The sequence below is a fragment of the Mesocricetus auratus genome, unplaced genomic scaffold (assembly GCF_017639785.1).
Source record: "Mesocricetus auratus isolate SY011 unplaced genomic scaffold, BCM_Maur_2.0 Super-Scaffold_4256, whole genome shotgun sequence".
In the NCBI taxonomy this organism is placed as follows: Eukaryota; Metazoa; Chordata; class Mammalia; order Rodentia; family Cricetidae; genus Mesocricetus; species Mesocricetus auratus.
In genome coordinates, this window is record NW_024429182.1 from 43,799,002 (window position 1) to 43,819,933 (window position 20,932).

A 20,932-nucleotide genomic window follows, 5' to 3' on the forward strand; every position below is an offset into this window, starting at 1 on the left:
AACAGAAAAGTAAGAAATTTGTTCAAGAACAGGTTTACAATGTATGAGTCAATATTAATGATGACTAGATTTTTATTTTAGATTTTATTACATTTTTGTTTGTGTATGAGTATTTTGCCTACATGTATGTATGCGTACTACATGCATGTCTGGTACTGGAGGAAGGTATCGGATTCCCTGGGGTTGAAGTTATAGACAGCTGAACCACTGTGTAAGCAGCACTGGGAATAGAACACAGGTCCTTTACAAGAATAATGAGTATTCTTTATTTCCCTGAAGAAAGAAAGCATCCATAGCATCATAGCATCCCAGGACTAACAACAAAACAAGAAGATTTCAAGTCCAAGGGATACATATGTTTAAAAAGGGAGAAAAGCAAAAGATGAGAAAGAGAAAAAGCAGGTAAACAACTATCAACCCATAGCATAGTGTCATATCTACAGCATGCTTCTTTGCTGAGATCCATAGTCATATAAATGAATACTTTCGAAACCCATAATGTGTTAGCATCAACACATTATTTTTTTTATTTTGCTTTGTTTTTCAAAACAGGGTTTTTTTTTGTGTGTAGCTGTCTTGGAACTTGCTAAGCAGACCAGGCTATGCTGGAACTCAGAGGTCTGCCTGTCTCTGCCTGCCAAGTGCTGGGACTACCAAAGAGCAGGCTTTTTTTTTTTTTTAACATACTCCCTCCTCTATTTTCATTTAGTTATTAGTGTAAACATGCATACAATAATAAAATAACCAAATGTTAGTCATTAGAAGGGCATAAAGGAGGGCTAACTAACTGGAAAAAAAAATACTCCAAGTGTCAGAAAGAGAAGAAAAAAAAACATTCAACTGCTGAAAATGCCTTTGTTCAAAACACAAATGTTTAGTCTTTTGTGCAATTTTTTTAAAGGGAAACACTAAGAAATAAGGAACATGCTTCTTAGGTTGCCTATGGTAGGGTGTTGGCTTCTCCTACTAAGAGGCCTTTTGCTAATAATAGCTACTATCGTCCACTAGTCACCTCATCACTGCAGAGTGTGTGTGGGTGGACACTCTGGGCTCAGCCTGCGGAGGACAGGGTCCTGGATGCCTGGATCTTGATAACCAGCTCCTGCTGTTTTTCTGATATGAGGTTTTTGTTCCTAGTGTTTCAGCCTGCTGTCTACTGCTGTCCCACCTCTGCAGGTGACCTGACCCCAGCCCCTTCACCTACACTATAAGTCCAGCTTTGACAATTCCCTTTCGGCCTAGAGCACAGGCCCACAATTTCACTGGTCAAAGCCTTGCACTTCATTTCCAGGCTTTCTCATCCTGGCTTCCATGGCTGAACCTTCTATGATACAATCCAGTCTGATACAGATGGCAACAATACAACAGGATGTGGAAGGCAGCCCCACCAGCAGGGGCCCTGCAACCCTGTTGATGGCACTGTGACCATGGTGTCCTGAATGAGCTGCTAAAACAGACTTTCCTTATAGGCAACAACTGTGTGGCACCCAAAAGACGCCCAGGTAGGTACAGCTGATGTCAACAGAAACTGTCCCCCTGGATGTTCTTGCCTGACTCCTACATTATCATCACAGTCCGAGAATCGATCATTCATTTATCAAGTACATGGTTCACAAACTTCACCTTCAATGCATAGTGGTTACCCAAATTACAGATACATTAACAGTTTCCAAGGTTGTCGCCAACAATGTAGCATGTCTTCCATCTACCAAAAAGAGTAAAGGGAAGACACATTCCAAATAAGGAGGTGGCTGGGGAAACACTGTCAATCTCATCTAGCAATATACATCCTGGGCAAGCAGCAGGAGAATGGCCTTTAAAAAGCAAATGGAGGAGATTCCACTGGCCTGCTGTGTATGGAACTGTCTCTGGTAATCATAGGGTGAGGGAGGGGCTTTCAGCACAATGTGCTTCAAGTCCATATTCTATTCCATAGCAATATGACCGCAGTGTGAAACCTTGACAGTCATGTCGGTGATGGTCAGCTGTCACTGTGTGCATTACAAGTATCCTGACTGTAGGCAGGGACATTGCTGAAAGGCCATGATCCAGTCTGTTCTCAGAGCACGGATGGTTCTGCAGCCTGATATAGCTTTCTATGGTTTTGGAGGTAAATTGGACATGAATGGCCTGGGACTTTGTTCCACAGGAAGAACAGAAATAATGGTTGCCTGCAAACACTGCAAATTTTCCCTGACTGTGTTATCTGGGTGTAGACAGTTTCTGCAATGACTGAGCCCCCAGAACCAAGAGCAGTTAGGAGCCTGACCAGAAGAATCTACCTTTTACAATAATTTCAGTTTCTCAGTACTTTCTTTTTTTTTCCCCCTTCCTTTTTTTTTTATTATTTAAGTTAGAAACAAGCTTGTTTCACATGTCAATCCCAGCTCCTTCTCCCTCCCCTCCTCCCTCAACCTCCCCACGAGGCCCCCCAGTCCCCCACCCAATCTCTACTCTGATCCCCAGGAAGGGTGAGGCCCTCCATGGAGGATCTCCAGAGTCTCAGTACTTTCTGATCATTCTCTTCCTCATCTTCCCCATACTTACTAGCTGTGGCTCCATGGTCAGAAGGAGAGAGGTAACACTGTGGCTTATGTGGAGCCACCACCTGTGAACACCAGAGCCACCAAGAGCTTCATATCCTCAGTGAGCAGAGATGCTACGACACTGGGGCCCAGGTCCTGGGCTGGGGACAGCTGAGGCAACAGGTCCATCAGTGTACACCATTCTGAAGGACATTTCTCATTGCAAAGGCTCTTGTCAGGAGTCACGCTACCCTGCTCAGGTCAGTCAGCAGTTTGGAGAGAAACTGCTAAGTAGAATTTTCTCATGTGTCTAGATATTTCAATAACATGCCTGTTTTCTTTTTAAAAGTAGTCTGGTAAGTTTCTGTTGATGAACAGATGGGACATTTAGTATATAGGAGCCGAATGGCTAAATGAAAGATCATTCCTCTTAACGGGCAGCATATTCAGCTATTTCATAGACCATACAATGACATTCTTATAATATATTGTTAAGTAGGAATTATAATCGCCACTATTACATCAATTAAAAAAAAACTGGAATTCAAAGATGCTTTGTAGTCAGTGTCCAGTGAAGTTGTGCTTGACTCCACTAACTATTCTTAAATAGCATGCCAGGCAGTAGTGCATCAAAACTTACCATGGTAAACAAATGTTCGTTCATTCATTCATTTGTTCATTCATGCATTCATCCATCCATTCATCGAGCATAGTTAAATTCTGTGCCAAATGCTATGCTAGGTTTTATTTAAAGTTTATTCTCTATGTGTTAATGCTCTTATGGTCATACCAATTTTTAAAATTTTGTTTCAGATGTATTTATTTTGTGTGTTAGTGTTTTGCCTGTATGTATGCATGTGTCTGGTGCCCGTGGAGGTCACAAGAGAATATCCTCTAGTCATGGAATTAAGGATGGTTGCTAGCCACCATGTGGGTACTGGAAAATGAACCTATGTCTTCTATAAGAGCAATAAATGCTCTTAACCACTGAGTCCCTGGCCATACTATTTTAAACAACATAGATTAGCTCAAGTTGACCTGAGATATGGATGTAGACAATGTGGACACTGAGAAGAGCCACAATGCAGCTAAGTCCCAAATAACATGATAAGGAAACATTATCTAAAGACAGTCATTGCTTATATGCAATACAGGGAGAATTCTGGTCTGTCCTCAGCTTCTTTCCTACATGAATAAATAGTGTATACACAAACCAATTAGGCCCGAATGTATGCACATATATATTCCCACATGAATAAAGAGTGTACACATGAGCTGGTGGGCTTGAGTATGTGCACACAAATATCTAAGGTTTTTCTGCTGCCTGCAATAGTTCACACCCAGCATTAAGGAGGCTGTGGCGTGAGGGTTACCACAGGTTTAAGGCTTCTATGACAGTTTGAATAACAGCAACGCCAAGGCTCTGTCATTTTCATACATGGTCCCCAGGTTAGTGACATGTTTGGGAAGGGCTTTGAGAACTTAATAACTTGTCATTTTGAGTTTGCTCTCTGCTTCCTTTTTGTAGTTAGAGATGTGAGCTCTCCACTTCTGATCTGGCACAGTGCCTACCTATTTGCAGCCACATTTCCCTGCCATGACAGTGATGGTTACTCATCCTTTTAAAGTAGCAGTTCTCAACCTGTGGGTTGCAACCCCTTTGGGGGTAGCATATCAGATATCCTTTCATATCAGGTATTTACATTACGATTCATAAAAGTAGCAAAATTACAGTTGTGAAGTAGTAATGAAAATAGTTTTATAATTGGGAGTCAGTACAACACGAGGAACTCTATTACAGGGTCACATGTTAGGAAGGTTGAGAACCAATGATCAAGAATCATAAGCCCAAATTAACTCTTCCCTCTATAAAGTGCTTTAGTCACAGTGTTTTATCACAGCAAAAGGAAAGCAAGTACTATACCTTATCTCAAAAACCAAAAGCCAAATCAAACCAAACTAAACATCTAGGGGCCTTTTGCCCATTCACAGAAACAAACTGTATCACAATAAATAAAACGTCTAAAAAACAGATCAAACATAATAGTTAACAAGTGATAAAGAAGTTTTACTACCTTCCAACTTAACCAAAGCTCCCATACTGAGAAAGGCCTTCTACAAAAGCTAGAGATCACACAATGAAGAAAGAAAATCCAGAAGAACCTGTTCAATGCAAGTGCTGCGGACACCCGAGACAGGAAGCAGGAAAGGATTCTGCTAACACATCAGCTAATTTGGTTGCTGCAGAGGAAATTTCACACCGAAAAACACTGCTGAACAGGGAAAATGATCCCCACTGCACTGAGCCCAGCTTCTATTCTTTTTAAATGAAATGCTGAAAAGGACAAGGAACATGGCCCCACGAATACTAACGAAGGCACAAAGCAAGTTCCATCAACCTTCAGAACTGATGTAATTGATTTTTTTAAATGCCACGTTATTAATCTGGGGAAAATATAGGACCTTGTACTCAGTCTTACATTAACACAAGCTGCACAGCAAACATGCAGAGGCCTCAGGAAAAAGGATGCTGTTGTTATACAGAGAATAAGCTACAAAAACATTTGTGTTCTGCCTAGGAAGCCTAACCAGTTTAAAAACAAAATTAGGGGGTGGAAGGAAGGAGCACAGAACAAAGCCAAAAACCCTTTAACTACTTTCAATATATTAAAAGAAAACAAAGGAGCCAGTTAGATAGATCAGCAGGTAACAAACGACACCTGCCACCAAGCTTTATGATCTGAGTTTGAGGACGGGAATTCACATGGTAGAAGGAGAGAAGCAGTCTTTGCTTCTCTGACTACACACATACACCACCGTAAGCTTATGCTTCCATACAATAAATAAACACATTCTTAAAAAGAAGAAAAAGAATACAGATTATAGAAAGGGGTTTTAAAAACTGATAACAAGGGTTGTTAAGAGCATTTGTTACCCACTCATGAAGACCAGTGATCAGTTCCCAGCAACCACATAACAAGCCAGGCATTCTACTCTGCAAATGCTTTTAACTATATCTGAGGATACAATGCCTTTTTGGGCCTCTGCAAATCCTAGGGCAGGTGCTCGCGCACACGCACATGTACACCTACACTCAGAGACATACAAACCTACACATGCAAATAAACTAAACTAAAATAGAGTAACTGAAAGTCACTAGAGATTCAGTATCGACTCCATTCCCCCAGAGAGTCCTGGAGATTCCATTCCCCAGAGAGTCCTGGAGATTTGGGAAAAAGTGATCAATAAACCCAGAAAAAAATTGACTGAATGATAAAATTGGTCATGAAAAGTTCCTCTATTTTATTATTTTTCTGTTTTAAAGAAACCATAAAATTCTCAAAGACTTTCATTAGCAAGATACCAACAATACTTACCCCAAATTTCTGTCTTATTCTGAACTTTGAATACTAAAATCCCCTGCACGAATGTAAACAATATTTTTTTATTTATTTACTTGAGTAATTTATGAGATTTGCATAGAAAGAAAATAGAGACTCTTCTAAACAAAATCTGTTAGTTTGTCTTTTTTTTTCTATTTTTTCCAAGAATGGTCAAAGTTCAAGAAAAGTGGGTGCTTCACACTGCCACGAGAGTTCTAATCACAGCTGCCTCCTGTCAGCTTTAAAGCAGTGAGACCAGCATGAGGGCAAGTGCTAGAACGGATTTCAAACTGACCAGTCCATGTGTTTGTCTATTAGTGGCATACCCTGGCAAAGCCTGCCGAAGGTACCCATTATCGCCTTTCTTTTTACTTATCTTTCCAATCCCACTTATATTCACATATAAGAATATTTAGGCCCAACTATAAAGAAACTAAGATTTCTTCTCAACTATGAAAATCTCAAGATTGCTTAGAGTCAAATGCGGGTATATACTTGTCACAGTATACAGCTGTTACTGAGTCACCAATCTCTTGGATCCCCTTCCGATCTTGTAACCCTGAGTAAGTTCAGTATAAGAAATTGTATTTTAGGGAAAATGCTAAGTAAACTCAGAGGACTTGCATCTACAAAGAATTCACATGTCATTTCATGTTATAAATTGATAGTGCACTTTTGCAATAGAGACTTGTGAGCTGAGCCAGAATCATTCTCCTTCTTCCACTGGCAGTACTAAGATGTCCCCCAGGGACTGTCAGTCACATTGACCAGACTTCCTTCCTCTGTCTAAAGAACTAGCAAAGAATCCAAGCTAGGCCAATGCAATCCTTTTCCCAGGAATCTGAGTCTGAAGTGAGTAATGAAAGACTGAAATTGGCAGACTTTCACCTCTCCCAAGCCCAGTCGTTCAGCTTCTCAGGCCTGCTGTGAGCTCACAACCTCAGAAGTTTTCTTCCTACATCCTGCTTCTGCAACCTGCAATTCTTTGGCTCAACTGACTTTTCACAGAGACAGATCAAAACATATGTCTGTTAGTTCTGTTTATAGGTGGAACTAATAGTTCTGTTTATATAGGTGGAAATCCCTACAGTGCAATCAGTCCATGATCATTCTGTGAACTAAGAAAATGCCCTTGTGTTGTTGGTTTTAGTTTTATTTGTTTATAATTTTTCAAAGTAACAATTTCTTATTCAGTTGATCAAAGACAGGAATACAGTGGTGATACAGTCTTCAGAATTTTGGCTACTTTTTCTCAGAAAATAGCTTTGACGATCTTGAGAGTTAAAGTAAATACAAAAATTTCAGAATAATTTAAATGAGTTTAATGTGGCATTCTCCTTTATTGACAAATGTGTATGACTGGGTGTGGGTATGCATGTGTTGTGGGATATTTTAATTGAACTCTGACACTCCTGAGACTGCCAATAAGGTTTAACCTTGGATCAAGGGGCAGAGTTAGCAACTGGCTGATCAGAATAAGCCATAGAGATTTTGGAAGACCCAGAACACATAGAGAGACACAGAAAGTGGTAGAGAGCGGCTTAGAAAGATTCGAAGGCCCTTTTGGATCAGAAAGGAGAAAGATGAGAGGTCACTGGATGCTTCTCCATTGTCACTTCTCTGATCAGTCAGGTTGTTACCCATATCTGACTCCTCAATTTTTACTGATCAATTAGATAAATGCAAAAGTGTGAAGACCAGAGAACAAACTTGCTACCATTTTTAGGGTCTCTCATAAAGCAGAAGTTTGCCAATTAAGCTGGCTGGCTGGCTATGAGCCTTAGAGACCCTCCTGGTCTTTGCCTCTCCAATGCTGGAATTGCATGCCTGTGTAACCATGCCTCAGTATTTTCTCCTAGAGTCTGAGGCGAGAACTCAGACCCTCATGATTGCAAGGTACGAGTTTTACTGACTGAATCATCCCCCCAACCCTATGGAGCTACCTTCCTGGGACATGTCTTCCTTGTTCTTAGGCACAAGGCAAATGTTTCACTCACTGAATCACCCACCTCCAACCCCACGCCTAGGAAGTTACCTTCCTGGGACACATCCTTCCTTATTCTTATACACTGTAGTTCTGGTCATCTTAGTACCCCTCCACTCAAAATGAAAAGGTAAGACAGATACCATAATAACAAAGTCCTCAGGTACTCCAGCAAAGGGAACTATAAGTAGATAGTTATGGAATGAGCCTGGTCATCAGAACTTCCAATACTAAACTTAGAAACAATGTAAGAGAAATGCTTACACCAGAAACATTTTGGAATTCAGACGTTTTTGATTTGGTAACATATGAATATACACAAGTATCTGTCAGATGGGACTTATATCTAAACAAAGTCATTTCTTTTTCATGGTATGTACATAGAATGGTGGAAATTTTACACAGATTTTTTTAAAGTAATTTTACTGATTTACATGAGGGGCCAGCAAGAAGGCTCAGCAAGTAAAGGCACTTGCCTTATATATTGACAAAAGAGATGATTCCTGCAAACTATGTATCCTTTGCCCTCCACAATGGCATCATAACATTTGGGATCTTAGATTTTTCAGATCAGGGATGCTCAAAATATAGAACAAAGGGACAGATGGAACTGTAGCACAAGGTGAGTCCTCAAACCTCATATCATGTGACCACACCAAATTGGGTGCTTTTCTCTTGCAGAGAGAGAGAGACTATAAATACTTTTACACTTTCTGATACCCTGACTTGACAGTTCACAGACATCACAAATCAGCTGCAAAGGGACACCAGGATCCCCTGCCTGTAGTGCTCTACTTAATGAGCAAAAACCTCAGCTTTGTTTCTGACATGTTATAGGAGAAAATATAACCAAAGAGCATGTTTGCTTCCTGCAAGGTACCCTGCAATCTGACTGAGGAGATAATTCATGCACATATGAAACAACTACAATAGGAACACATGAACAACACCAACCACCAAATCCAGACCTTCTTCTCCAAGTGTAACTATAGACAAGTCCCTAACCATGCCAACTCAAAGGGCTGCTTCCTTTTTATTAACAACCAAATTCTGGGCCAAGCCAGAGAATGTAATCAAAAGAGCATATCTGTGTAAGATGATGGAAATCCATTCTTTTAGAAAGAATTAAATAATGAAGTAATCTCATGATTGAACACTTTGCATAAGCAGGTTTTACTAATGACAATCTTCTTTATCATTAGCTATGAATGCTTGTGTTCAGAGAAAGGACAAGATGGTATTTATAAATGAACAAATCTAGATCACTGTGTATTCAAAAGAAATCCTAAAACATGTGTTGGTTCAACTTAGGGTCGTTAGAATTAGCTCACCAATATATAAACAAGCTTGTTTAGGAAAGAACTCCCAAAGACAAGATAATGGGTACCTATACTCAAGAAAAAATTAATCTTGGTTTGATAAAAGTGTACAACTTACTGTAATTTATTACAAGCTGCTTCCTGAGTTTGGAATCCTTAGAATAGAATATGGCTTATAAAAAGACACATAGTGCTATGCCATCTGGTCCACAGCTTCTTCCATAGCCAGGAAAACTTCCCATTCAATGAAGTAACACTTAGGCAATATCAAAGGAAATTCCAATAGTGCTGTAACATTCCAAAAGCTAGAACCAATTTTGCAACTGTGAACAATTTCCTAAAGTATCAAACAGACCAGATAGTTGGTTAGGTTATCTTTTGCTTTATAACATATACAATAATGTGGAGAGTTATAGAGGAAGACACTCAAACATGGACCTCTGGCTTCCACAAGGAAGCACTTGGGCACCCATGCATACACAGAGGGGAGGCATAGAGGGAAAGGAGGAGAGAATAGGAGATGAGAAGAGATGGAAGGGCACAGGAAGGAAGGATAGGGGAATGAGTGCTTTTCTAACACCTACTGTCCATTCTAGAAGTGCTAAGACACCATTCATGAACCACTTTGACAAATGTCCCAATGAGTTCCCTTACCTTATTATGTTCATATTTGTACGGAATCTTGAGAGTGTCCATAGCTCTGATCATGGCCTGCATGGCTGTGAAGATGTTCTGATACACCAGTTTGGTAAAGCCCCTCTTGTCTTCATCAGAGTATCCGGACCCATGGATTATCCTCATCTGCTTGATGAAGGTACTCTTGCCACTCTCTCCTGTCCCTGGAATGGAAATGGCAGCAGCACATTAGACCACAACTAGATACCTGCCTAGATTTCACAGACCCCAAAAGACCTGCTGAGAGAAGCAGCCATACAAAGTCAAAATGCTATCTGCAGAGGACACTTTCAATGACGATGCATTTCAAAGGCAAATGAGCTCAAAAACTATTCACATTTTAGGAAACACCTGAGCATAAATCTACCAAACACCATTTGTAACCCTACACCTCTGAGAAATAAGTGCAAATGCATCACAGGAAAAGAACTGAAATTTGACAAAGTCCTCTCCCTGAGTATATCTGAATATGTATCTGGCACTCTGGAAACAGCAATACTGATACCTTTCAGAAACAAACAAGAGAAGACCTAAAACCTAAGATGTTTTTCTCTAGTCTGGAACTGGGGCAAACTAGACAACAGATTCCTGGTAGACCAAAACACAGGTTATGCTCTGGACAACAGTATCCACAGTGTTTATTTCCAGGGCCTGTCACTCATGAGAAACAACAAATTACTGTTAGTAAATGTTTTTCTTCTCTTCAACATCTTCAGTCTAAAAATGTCACATTTCTGAACACAAATGCCTTTTGTCATGTCCTTTTTCACTCCTCAGCAATGTAAAGAACATTAAACACTCTCTCTCTCTCTCTCTCTCTCTCTCTCTCTCTCTCTCTCTCTCTCTCTCTCTCTCTCTCTCTCTCTCTCTCTCTCTCTCGATATTTTAATATGAAAGAACAGAATGAGAAGTGACAGCCTTTCTTCCAGAAAGAAGAGGGAGGGAGGGAGGGAGGGAGGGAGGGAGGGAGGGAGGGAGGGAGGGAGGGAGGGAGGGAGGGAGGGAAGGAGACTAAGAACAAGAACTGCAAATCCACCCTCATTCCAGTCTGCTTTTCTAATGTTTATAGACTTTAATACTATCTTCATAAACGATCATGAAAATTCAAATAAATACTAAATTTTTTTACCGAAGTCTCAGGCAATACAGAACCCTCAGACATTCCAGGGGAAGGTGCTTCTGGACCCAGTGTTCTTAGGTAGCTTGTTTACTTATTTATTTCATATGTGTGGGACCATGCACAAACATGTACGTGTTCAGGCCAAAGGTGAATGTCAGGAATTGTCTGATCACTCTGCCTCATTGAGGCAAGATTCTTGCAATTGAACCCACTAACATAGCTACCCAGCCTATTCTAAGGATCCTTCTCATCTTTGGAGCCTTGGAATTATGAGTTCACATTTACAAGGCGTAGGGATCTAAACTCCAACCTTCACACTTGTGTAGCTCAGGCTTTATACGCTGAGCCATCTCCTCAGTCTGCCCTATGACTTTCAATGGGCTGATATAGAACACCTTGAAATATAAATTTAACACTGAAATGTGAAAGCTAGTTCACATTTTAGTAGTGTTAATTCAAAAATTATAATGAATATTCTATAATGCCCACTACAAATACCAAATATCTGAAAATGTTTATCTCCAGTGGGAATGCAGCCATAAATTAGTAATCATTATTAATCAACAATTTATAGAAACTAGTACCATTACTTTCTTAAGCAATTAAAAAGATGAAAGAAAAAAGTAAGATTTTTGCTTTTTATTACTATCCCCATCCAAGAACTTGTTCTTGAAGGCAGACTGTGGACGTGACCATCATACGCCTCTGTCCTTTATACTACAAAAATGGCAGAGATTTTTCTTTAAAAAAAAAAAGCGTGTACATGTGTGTGAGTGTGTTTATATACATGTGAGGGGGGGTGCTTAAGGAGGCCAGAGGCCTCCAGATGTTTTCTGGGAGTTGAACTCAGATTCTCTGTAAAAGCATCAAGAGCGAAGAGCTCCTAACTACTGAGTCATCTGTTCAGGGCCAAAGATTTTAATTTTTAATGTTATTTTGGGGGGATGGGTTTGTGTCTGTGGGTGAACATGTACCCATGAATCTAGATGCCCAAGGAGGCCAGATCAGGGAGCCAGGTCATGTGGACCTGAAATTATAGACAGTTGTGAACCATCTTACATGGGTGCTGGAAACTGAACTTGGGTTCTCTGCAAGGGCAGCAGGTGTTCTTAATCCACCACCGAACCATCTCTCCAGCCCCAAGAGATCTTGATTTGTCAGGTTAATGGAAAAGAAAAAAAGCAAAGCAAGTCAGGAAGTAGGGCCCTTTCCTCTTGATCATCTGAAAAATCTTTACATAATCATCCCTTAAATAAAAAGATAAATAATGCATGAAATATGAGCTACACTGGCTTGTTGTGTTTCTTTAGATCATTTTAGGTAAGAGCAGTCAGCACTTGTCATCTCTTTGAATATTCCTGGAGCCCTTAAAAATGATTATAATAATAATTATTAATTACATTGATAATTTAATACAACTAATACTAATATAATTGTATTATAAGTTTATGTTTGTTTAATATAATTAATATTGATGATCATGATCATGATTTCCTATTGCCAGAAAGAGAACCAGGGTTCCTTTCTCCCTCCCATATTACTGGGTACTACCCCGAGAGCTGCCAGGCACAGGTTTCATCCTGGTCTTTGACTTACACTTACAGCTTAGCCAAAACAAGACAGAGACAGCAGTGAGAAAGCAGGAGTCATATTCCTACAGTAGCAACTCAAATGTGCAATGTCCCCTTCAGGAGACCACAAGCTACTGCTGAGTAGTCCCTCCATATGGCTTTCCTGTCTTGAGTTTTTGTCTGTTACCAGTCCTTCCTACCTACATCTGGCCCACACTTTTATAAATCGCTCCTCAGCTACTGAGTGGAAGTGTCAAATGTCTCTGGCCAGAACTGACTACATACCTAAAGGAAAACAGAAGACAATTAAATGATGGACAGAAATTGCTCTAGAAGGTTTTCTTTGAGTTGCTCTCTGGTTTGTCAAGTACATTTTCAGTACCTCAATCTCAAAACACTCTTCTGCAGGCCAACTATGATGAAGAAACAGTGGTCACCCAGGTAAAATGTGAAAAAGCTCAAACCAGAATTGCAGGCTTGAGTCTCCCCTCAGCACTAAGAAACATAGTAATTAATTAAACCTATTAGACAGATTGTGTGCATCTGTACACAGAACCCCCCTAACATTCATCTTCTCTCTGTGTCTCTGTCTCTCTCTGTCTGTCTGTCTCTCTCTCTCTCTCTCACACACACACACACACACACACACACACACACACACAGAGGACACAGTGATTTGTACTTTCTGGCACCTCTTTTGTAAACAAAACAAATAAATTTGTACACATCCTTTATACTTTACCAAGCACTCTTGAGACATGCTATGTTCTGTCCTGTCAAAAGCCGATGATATGGATGTTTGAATCATCATCCTACTGACCTGCTATTTTTTGCTACACTGAACATCTCCCATCAATCAAAGCATTTAATAATATTTAACAAGTGAGTCAACATACAGGAGGATGTGAGACCCAAGTTAACACTATGAACATGGCTAGAAAATGTCACTATAAACATTGCTTGTATATTCAGGAACATAAGTCTGCATTTCTTATACTATCTCCTTGACATACTCAGAAGTAAGAACCATGCTATCTATTAAAAGGCCAATTCATCTATAAGTGGCTACAAAGAACACTATGCTTTTTCTTCTCTACTCCCTGAATCTGGATAAAGAACACAGAGTATTCCCTATTTCACTCAGCATCACTCGCCATCAGAACAAACATTAAATACATATTTAACACCCTACAATCAAGTACATGACCTAGTAAGCTGATACCATCACACACACACACACACACACACACACACACACACACACACACACACACACACATACACCACACATCTCCTACAGTCAATATTCACAGTTCGGGGTTTTATCAAGATCTTTTCAACATAACCAAAACCTACAGAGTCTGCCACAATTCTTTTTTTTATCCAATTCACAGGAAGCATTCATACACTTATGCTAATTATTCTGCCAATTTGCATGATGTGATATGCAAATGGCTCTGTCAAAAATGACTTTCAAATCTAATCATGTATTATCTTAAGGGTCATGAATTAGCATTTATTACTGAAATGCAATCATAGATTTAGTGGTTTGCTCTCTCTAATTAGCATTTTTGTTGAGGTAATCACACTCAGACTAACTTCTTATATTACTCTCTTGTAAAAGAGCAGTCAATGGACAATCACACACCCACAAGCATCTCTCAATGCTTGAAAATGCAGCTACTACTGTGCCTGTTCTTAAGAACTTGGTGCCCATCTACACACAAGGGATCCAGCAAAACAAACTCTGACATTACCAGGAATCCTAACACTCCACCTATTATTCATCCTCCTCCCTCAGAGAAAAGCTGGAGGAGACACCTAGGCTGAAGACCATCCACACCACTTCTAAGGGGCTTTAGATTCTATAGATAAAAATGCCAAAATACAGTCAGGAAAACTGTAGTACTGAAGACTGTACAGTGAATACATTCATTCCATCCTGCCAGGCCATTCCTTGACTGTATTTAGAGATTGTGAAGTCTACATCTGAAGCCCCAGAATGAATATAAAGGCTCAGGACAAATGTCCCGATCCCACCCTCCTGATTGGCCAGCTCCCAGGTAAACAGAGAAAAACAAAATGCAAGGCTCCTGAAGCTGAGTTACAAGCCAAGTGAATTGTTTCAGGTTCACTGGGTTAAGCCAGGAATATAAAGCATGGAATCTCAGGCCCAACAAGTCGAACTTGAGCTACTTCCATTTAAACTTGGATAAAGTAGAGCCACATACTTCAAGGATTAATTTCTAACAAGGAGCACATTACCCACCCACAACCTGGGAAGAATTAATGAAAACCAGTGAGATAAATGTGGTCAAACTCTGAGCCAAATGCAATCCGTGTGTTGTCCACACTCCAGGCAAACTACTTGGAAATGCACATTCTGCCTTCAGTGTTTGCTCCATTCATACAGGGAACCTGCATTTGAACCTGGGCAGCTCTGACAAAGCCACTCTTCACACAACTGTCCTTCAAGGCAAGGGCTGGTGTGTGTAACCACTTACGACCAGTGGAGTCCAGTAGAAAATACTAGACAGTTTTTAAAAGACAGCAGAAAAAAATAACTAAATTTAGTCTCACCATTTATGAGTAGAAACTAAATGGACCACTAAGTTTAGTAATAGCTAATTCAGTTGTTTTCAAAAAGTAGGCAGGCAGAGTGCATTGAAAAATCAGCTATTTAATGGAATATTTTGGAGATTATTTCTCCCTACTCTCCCAAAATAGTTAAAGACTCATGGAAAAGTTATCTGATAGTTACTGTAAGGCTCGTCAGAGTATATGAATGTCCTCAGAGTGAGTGACAGAGAGACAGAGAGAGAAACAAAGAGAGAGACATGTGTAGGCCCATGAGCAGCATCAGACAGTGTTCCTCAGAAATCATTTATGATTTTTTGGGAGTAAGTCTCTTAGACTGGAACTTGCCAAGTAGTTGAATGGATGGCCAGCCAGCTCCAGGGATCTACGTTCAAAGAACCAACGCTGACACAAGCACACATGGGCTGGAGATCAGACTGAGATCCTCATGTCTGAAGGTAAACACTTCATTAACTGGGCTATCTCCAAGGCCCATTGTTCTTGCTTTCTTTTTGTTTTTTTTTTTTTGGTTTGGGGTTTTGTGGGGGGGAAGGTTGTTTTATGTTTTTGTTGTTTTTGTTTATTGAGGCAGGGTTTCTCTGTGTTGTCCTAGCTGTCTTGAAACTCACTTTGCAGACCAGGCTAGCCTTGAACTCAGAGATCCACCCACCCCATCAGTCTGAGTGTGCCCATGGTAAGCATCTGTGCATTAACATAATGAACATCAAAAGCCAGGCATAGCTACAGATGTCTGTAATCCCAACACTTGGGAAGCAAAGAATAGAAGAACATCCATATTCAAGAATGACATATTCTACAGAATGAGTTCTACACCAGCCAGGGCTACACAGCAAGACTCTGTCTCAAAGAAACAAAAACAAACAATAAAACTAACATTGATGTGTTACATGACTGTCTAAATACACTAAAAGCCCTGAATGTGTATACTTTTAAATAGTGGATGAGCACTATCTAATTTTTTTAAATAAAAAATTAGTTATAGTTTGGAAACAGAAAGCATCTTCGTAGTAAAGCTTTATGGGAAGTCCTCTACACCCATTTGCTCACCTTCCCACCTTCCTTCCCTAGAAACCCCCATAGGTATACTTGAGGGAAACTTTCAAGCCCAGAACTCACTGGTTTTACAAAGGAGGAAATGACTCATTCAAGGAATCTTCTAGTTGACAGTTAATCAGGAATAAGACTAGAACCTACCACAGCCTCCTCTCTGTGAAAGGCTCCTGACCTTATACCCATATCCACTGAACTATCTCCCTACTTACTAAAGTTACTATTCATCCTAGAAAATACTTCTAAAATTAGAACATTTTAAATATTTCTTTCCAGATTCTTTTTCTAGGTAAATGACTTTTTTTTTCTGTTCTTGAACAATGCCATATTGCTTCTATTTGTCATCTGTGATAAGTATTCTATGACCCTAATTACATTTTTTGGAAATTATTAATGACTGTCTGAAAGGCTACAATAAGGATGCACAGTACCTACCAATTCCCCTGGAATAAGGCATTCTGAGTGTTTCCAACTCCTTGACTTGTATAAGGAATAGCCGAAAAGAGCTATGGCCAACTCTACTTCCACAGAGGGACAGCGCAGATACTCGCCCAAGTACAACCTCTGGGACAGTGCTGGGTTCCAACAGCTCTACTCCACCTCCTGATCCACCTTCACATTAAATTTTTAGATACCGAAAATTTAAGAGACAAAAAGTAAATTTTATTTTAGTTTATATACTCACTAATAAGAAATATGTTCTAAACATTTCTTGTCTGTATTGCTTCTCTGAACTTCTCTCTACTTAAAATATTATTCAAAGAATTGCTTTCTCTGTTGTTTCATTGGACAGTTTTGTTTTTAAGGTGAAATTAGTGTTTGGGTACAAGCATTTCCCTAATTTGCCATCTTTTTATTTATTGATTTAAAAATTGGTGTATAAATTTCTCATTTATTGAGTTTACTCATCTATTTTCTTCTGACTTCTTTCATTTGTGTTATTAAAAGACTCAAACATATATGTTATTCTATACTTTATAAAAGACTTACACTTTATACTTTCTCTCTTTATATTAATGTGTGATGTGTAGTGTATTTCATTTCATACCTCAATGATTTTTCACAAAATCCAGTCTACATCATAAAGCCACATTGGCACAAAATTACTTCTAACCAGAGTGAGGTGTCCAACCTGAATACAGGATTGCTGCACATCTCCTTATCTGTTCAAAAATGTTGAGCAGTTAAACACGTGGGCTGGAGGCTGTAGATGTGTTCAGTTGCTAAGGAGTTCGGCTAACATGCAGGAAGGCCTGGATTTGATCCACATAAAACAAGGGTGGTAACCCACACCTGTAATCCCAGAATTTGGGAAGCAGAGTTAGAAGGATCAGAAAATCAAGGTTATCCTCAACTACACAACAATTTTGAAGTTAGCCTGGGATATATGAGATTATGTCTCAAAAGAAAATAAACTGAATATATGAACCATACTGAGTCTTCTGATAGCATCAAGGCCAATTCATCCTTTATTTCCTTCCTGGTAAACTTAGCTAATGACACTTCCATCACTGACTTCTACAGACTGCACATTTATATAATGATGGATTCCAAAGAAAGGACTGCAGGAAAAAAAAAATATCCAGATTGTTAACATTTCTAATCTCTTCGCAGCTTTATAAATCTATATGTACCAACATGGTATATACTATGTATTGCTAACCACTATGAAATGGTATATACTATGCATCCTTTAACTACCCTAGGACATGGTATATTCTATGTATCGTTTATCACTCTAGGACATGGTATATATTATGTATTGTTAACCAATCTAGGACATGGTATATACTATGCATCCCTTAACTACTCTAGTTCCTCCTATTAACAGATCTCTGGCTATGGGTAAGTTCATACTTTGTGGAAGCCTGTGTTCTCATGCATACAATATAGTCCTCTCTAGAGTACAGCCCAACCCTCCACAATGTCTGCAACTGCAGTTATTAAGTTCCAATATGTATTTTGTCTTTTTGCTATGTTCACCAGTAGATGACTTTTGCTTCCTGTGTTGGCATTTATCACAGACTGTGGCCATAAACTCACACTCTGAAGGGTGACAGCAAAACCAGCATGAGAGATGCATTCTTACTATAAATCCCAGTAACTTCAACATACAATACTTTTCTTATGAGAATTTTCACTTAAAAGAAGCACTTTGAAGCTTCCATTTGGCATATGTGAACTGCAATTATCACTACTAAGAAGCATTACTAAATTAAATAAGGTTACCTGAACACCAACATTGATTTTACCAGTCAATCAGATAACTGAGCTACTACTAAGTAATTAATAACATGACAGCATATACTGTGTGGATATATGGGACAAAGGTATGATTAACATCACACAGGTAGAGGTGTGAGACTACATCCTGCAACTTTGAGCAATATATAACAAAATAAAAAGTATTCATTTCTGGAGTTTCCCACTTAGTATTTTTAGGCCTCAGATAACCAAACTGCAGAAAGAGAAATCCCAGATAAGGAAAGAAACTACTGTCAGCTTTCAATTAGTCAATCCATGCTAAAAGTATTTGATATGTAAAAATCAATATATACTACATAAAATTACAATGTAAAATCAAGTAGAAAAATTAGAAAAGGCTAATACAAGCCTGAGTAAAGTACAAAAAAACAAGAAAACAAAAATGAAACACCAACTCTGATAAATGTTATTTTAAAAGTCAAAACTGTCCAAAAGGATGCAAATTGAACAAGTCAACACAAGACTACATAGTGCTATAAATGCAAGAGAGGACGTTTACAATTTTTATCCTGCAAGCACTTTCCTCACCTCACCCTAGTCTTAGCCCTGACACAATTCTCTAGTCTCCAAATACTGAGGTAATGACCTGCAGAATCTTAATATTAACACCATGCTTAGACATGTGCAGCTCAAACCATGCCTTCAACATTTTATTGTGTTTGTACATGATATTCCTTCAGACTTCTGGGATACAAGGCACTTGTTGCCTTAACAAAGAGAACATTAGGAGTCAGATGTAGCAATACACTCCTATAATCCCAATACTCCAGAAGTTGAAGGAAAGGGACTGTGAGTTCAACGCCAGCACGACTATACAAAGAGATCTTGTATGAATGTTCTTCTTGAGAGACAAACAGATATCTATTCTCCCCAGACAGGACACCTGCAACAGACCAAGGAAACTATCCTACTCAAATATACCTTGGTGAGCCAATGAGTTTAATTGCGGTTATTTATGAAAGCATGGATAAGAAAAAAGAGCATGGGCAACTTCTGAGCCACTACATCACTAAAGATGCCCTTCCCAGGCTGGAGAGATGGCTCAGATGTTAAGAGCTGGCTGTTCTTCCATAGGTCCTGAGTTCAATTCCCAGCAATCACATGATGGCTCACAACCATCTGTAATGAGATCTGGTGCCCTCTTCTGGCCTGCAGGGATACATGCAAACAGAACGCTGTGTACATATTTAATAAATAAATCTTTAAAAAAAAAAAGCCCTTCCCACCTCTATGACAGAAAGCTCATCACCCCACTCCTGAGCAGGTCCCACAAAGGCAATCACAGCTGCTGCTTAAAGGGCCACACTGGGCCCAGAGGACAGCAAATGTGCACATGATATATGGTGGCATATGAAGAATAAAATATAGATAGTGATGGGTACTATGAATTTAACAATTAAAAGTGATGAAACTGCATGATAGCAGTCTGGACATGATAGCACATGTCTTTAATCCCAGCACTCAGGAACAGAGGCAGGCAGACAGATCTCTGTGAGTTCAAGGCCAGTCTGGTTTATACAGTGAATTCTAAAACTCTGTCTTTAAAACAAAAAAAAAACAAACAAAAAAAAAAAAGTGTTGCTCCAGGGAACCACTTTCTAAAAAGATACACTAACACTAACGTCTGAATACCCAAGATCCCACCACAACGTTATTAGGAAATACCATTCCAGCCTGTGGAGTGGTTAAGGTGAAATCAGTGTGGGGAGGAACTTAGCTGTAAGGTTAAAAGGAAAGCAAGAGGGCCAATGTGGCCAAGACAGATAGGGTGAGGAGGCAGGAGGCTTGCAAGGCGAGAGATCTGGGTGGCAGAGGCAGGGCTCAAGGAACATAGACTGTTACAGATCAGGAAGCAAGTTCAAAAAAACTTTAAAATGTGCACGCACGCACGCGCGCACACACACACACACACACACACACAAAATGTAAGCAGACTACACAGCTTGAGAGTCTTAAAAGGTAAAGGACACATTCTGCTCTTGGGTGGTAAGACCAAGTTAGTAGGGTATTCCAGTGGTCCAAGCAAAGAACAATGGGAATTTAGACCCAGATAGCAGGAGGATGGATGTGTAACATTCTAGATTAAAGATGGATAGGATGTGGATTACAAGGATTCAAAGTGGGAGAAACCTGGACTGCTAGATGGATAAAGTGTAGAGAAGCTCATGGTCAGTGGAGAGAGTGCATTCATCCGGAAGTATATACTCATTCCAAGGAAAACCCTTACCTATACTATAATGTCTGCAGCATTGATGTGGAAAATACCCACAACCTAGAGGATGTGGTTTATGTCCCATATGCTCAAAGGCAAGAACATGGCCGTGACTGAGCTCCTTCTGTTAATGGATGAGTCAGAGTGATTGGAAAGCCAGGGTTACTATTTTATTTCCTAAGAGATAAATATCCTTAGCTAAAAAAATTATTCTAATCTCTAAGTTTCAT

General features: G+C 39.6%; 1 protein-coding gene across 1 annotated transcript in view; it reads right to left on the reverse strand.

Moving 5' to 3' along the window:
- The window catches only part of Gnaq (G protein subunit alpha q), a 248,661-nt gene that overhangs the window by 150,893 nt on the left and 76,836 nt on the right, over positions 1–20,932 (reverse strand). Inside the window, exon 2 of the mRNA XM_005063781.4 lies at positions 9,866–10,050. Coding sequence (XP_005063838.1) covers positions 9,866–10,050 — 185 coding nt within the window. The remainder of the gene's footprint in view (positions 1–9,865; positions 10,051–20,932) is intronic.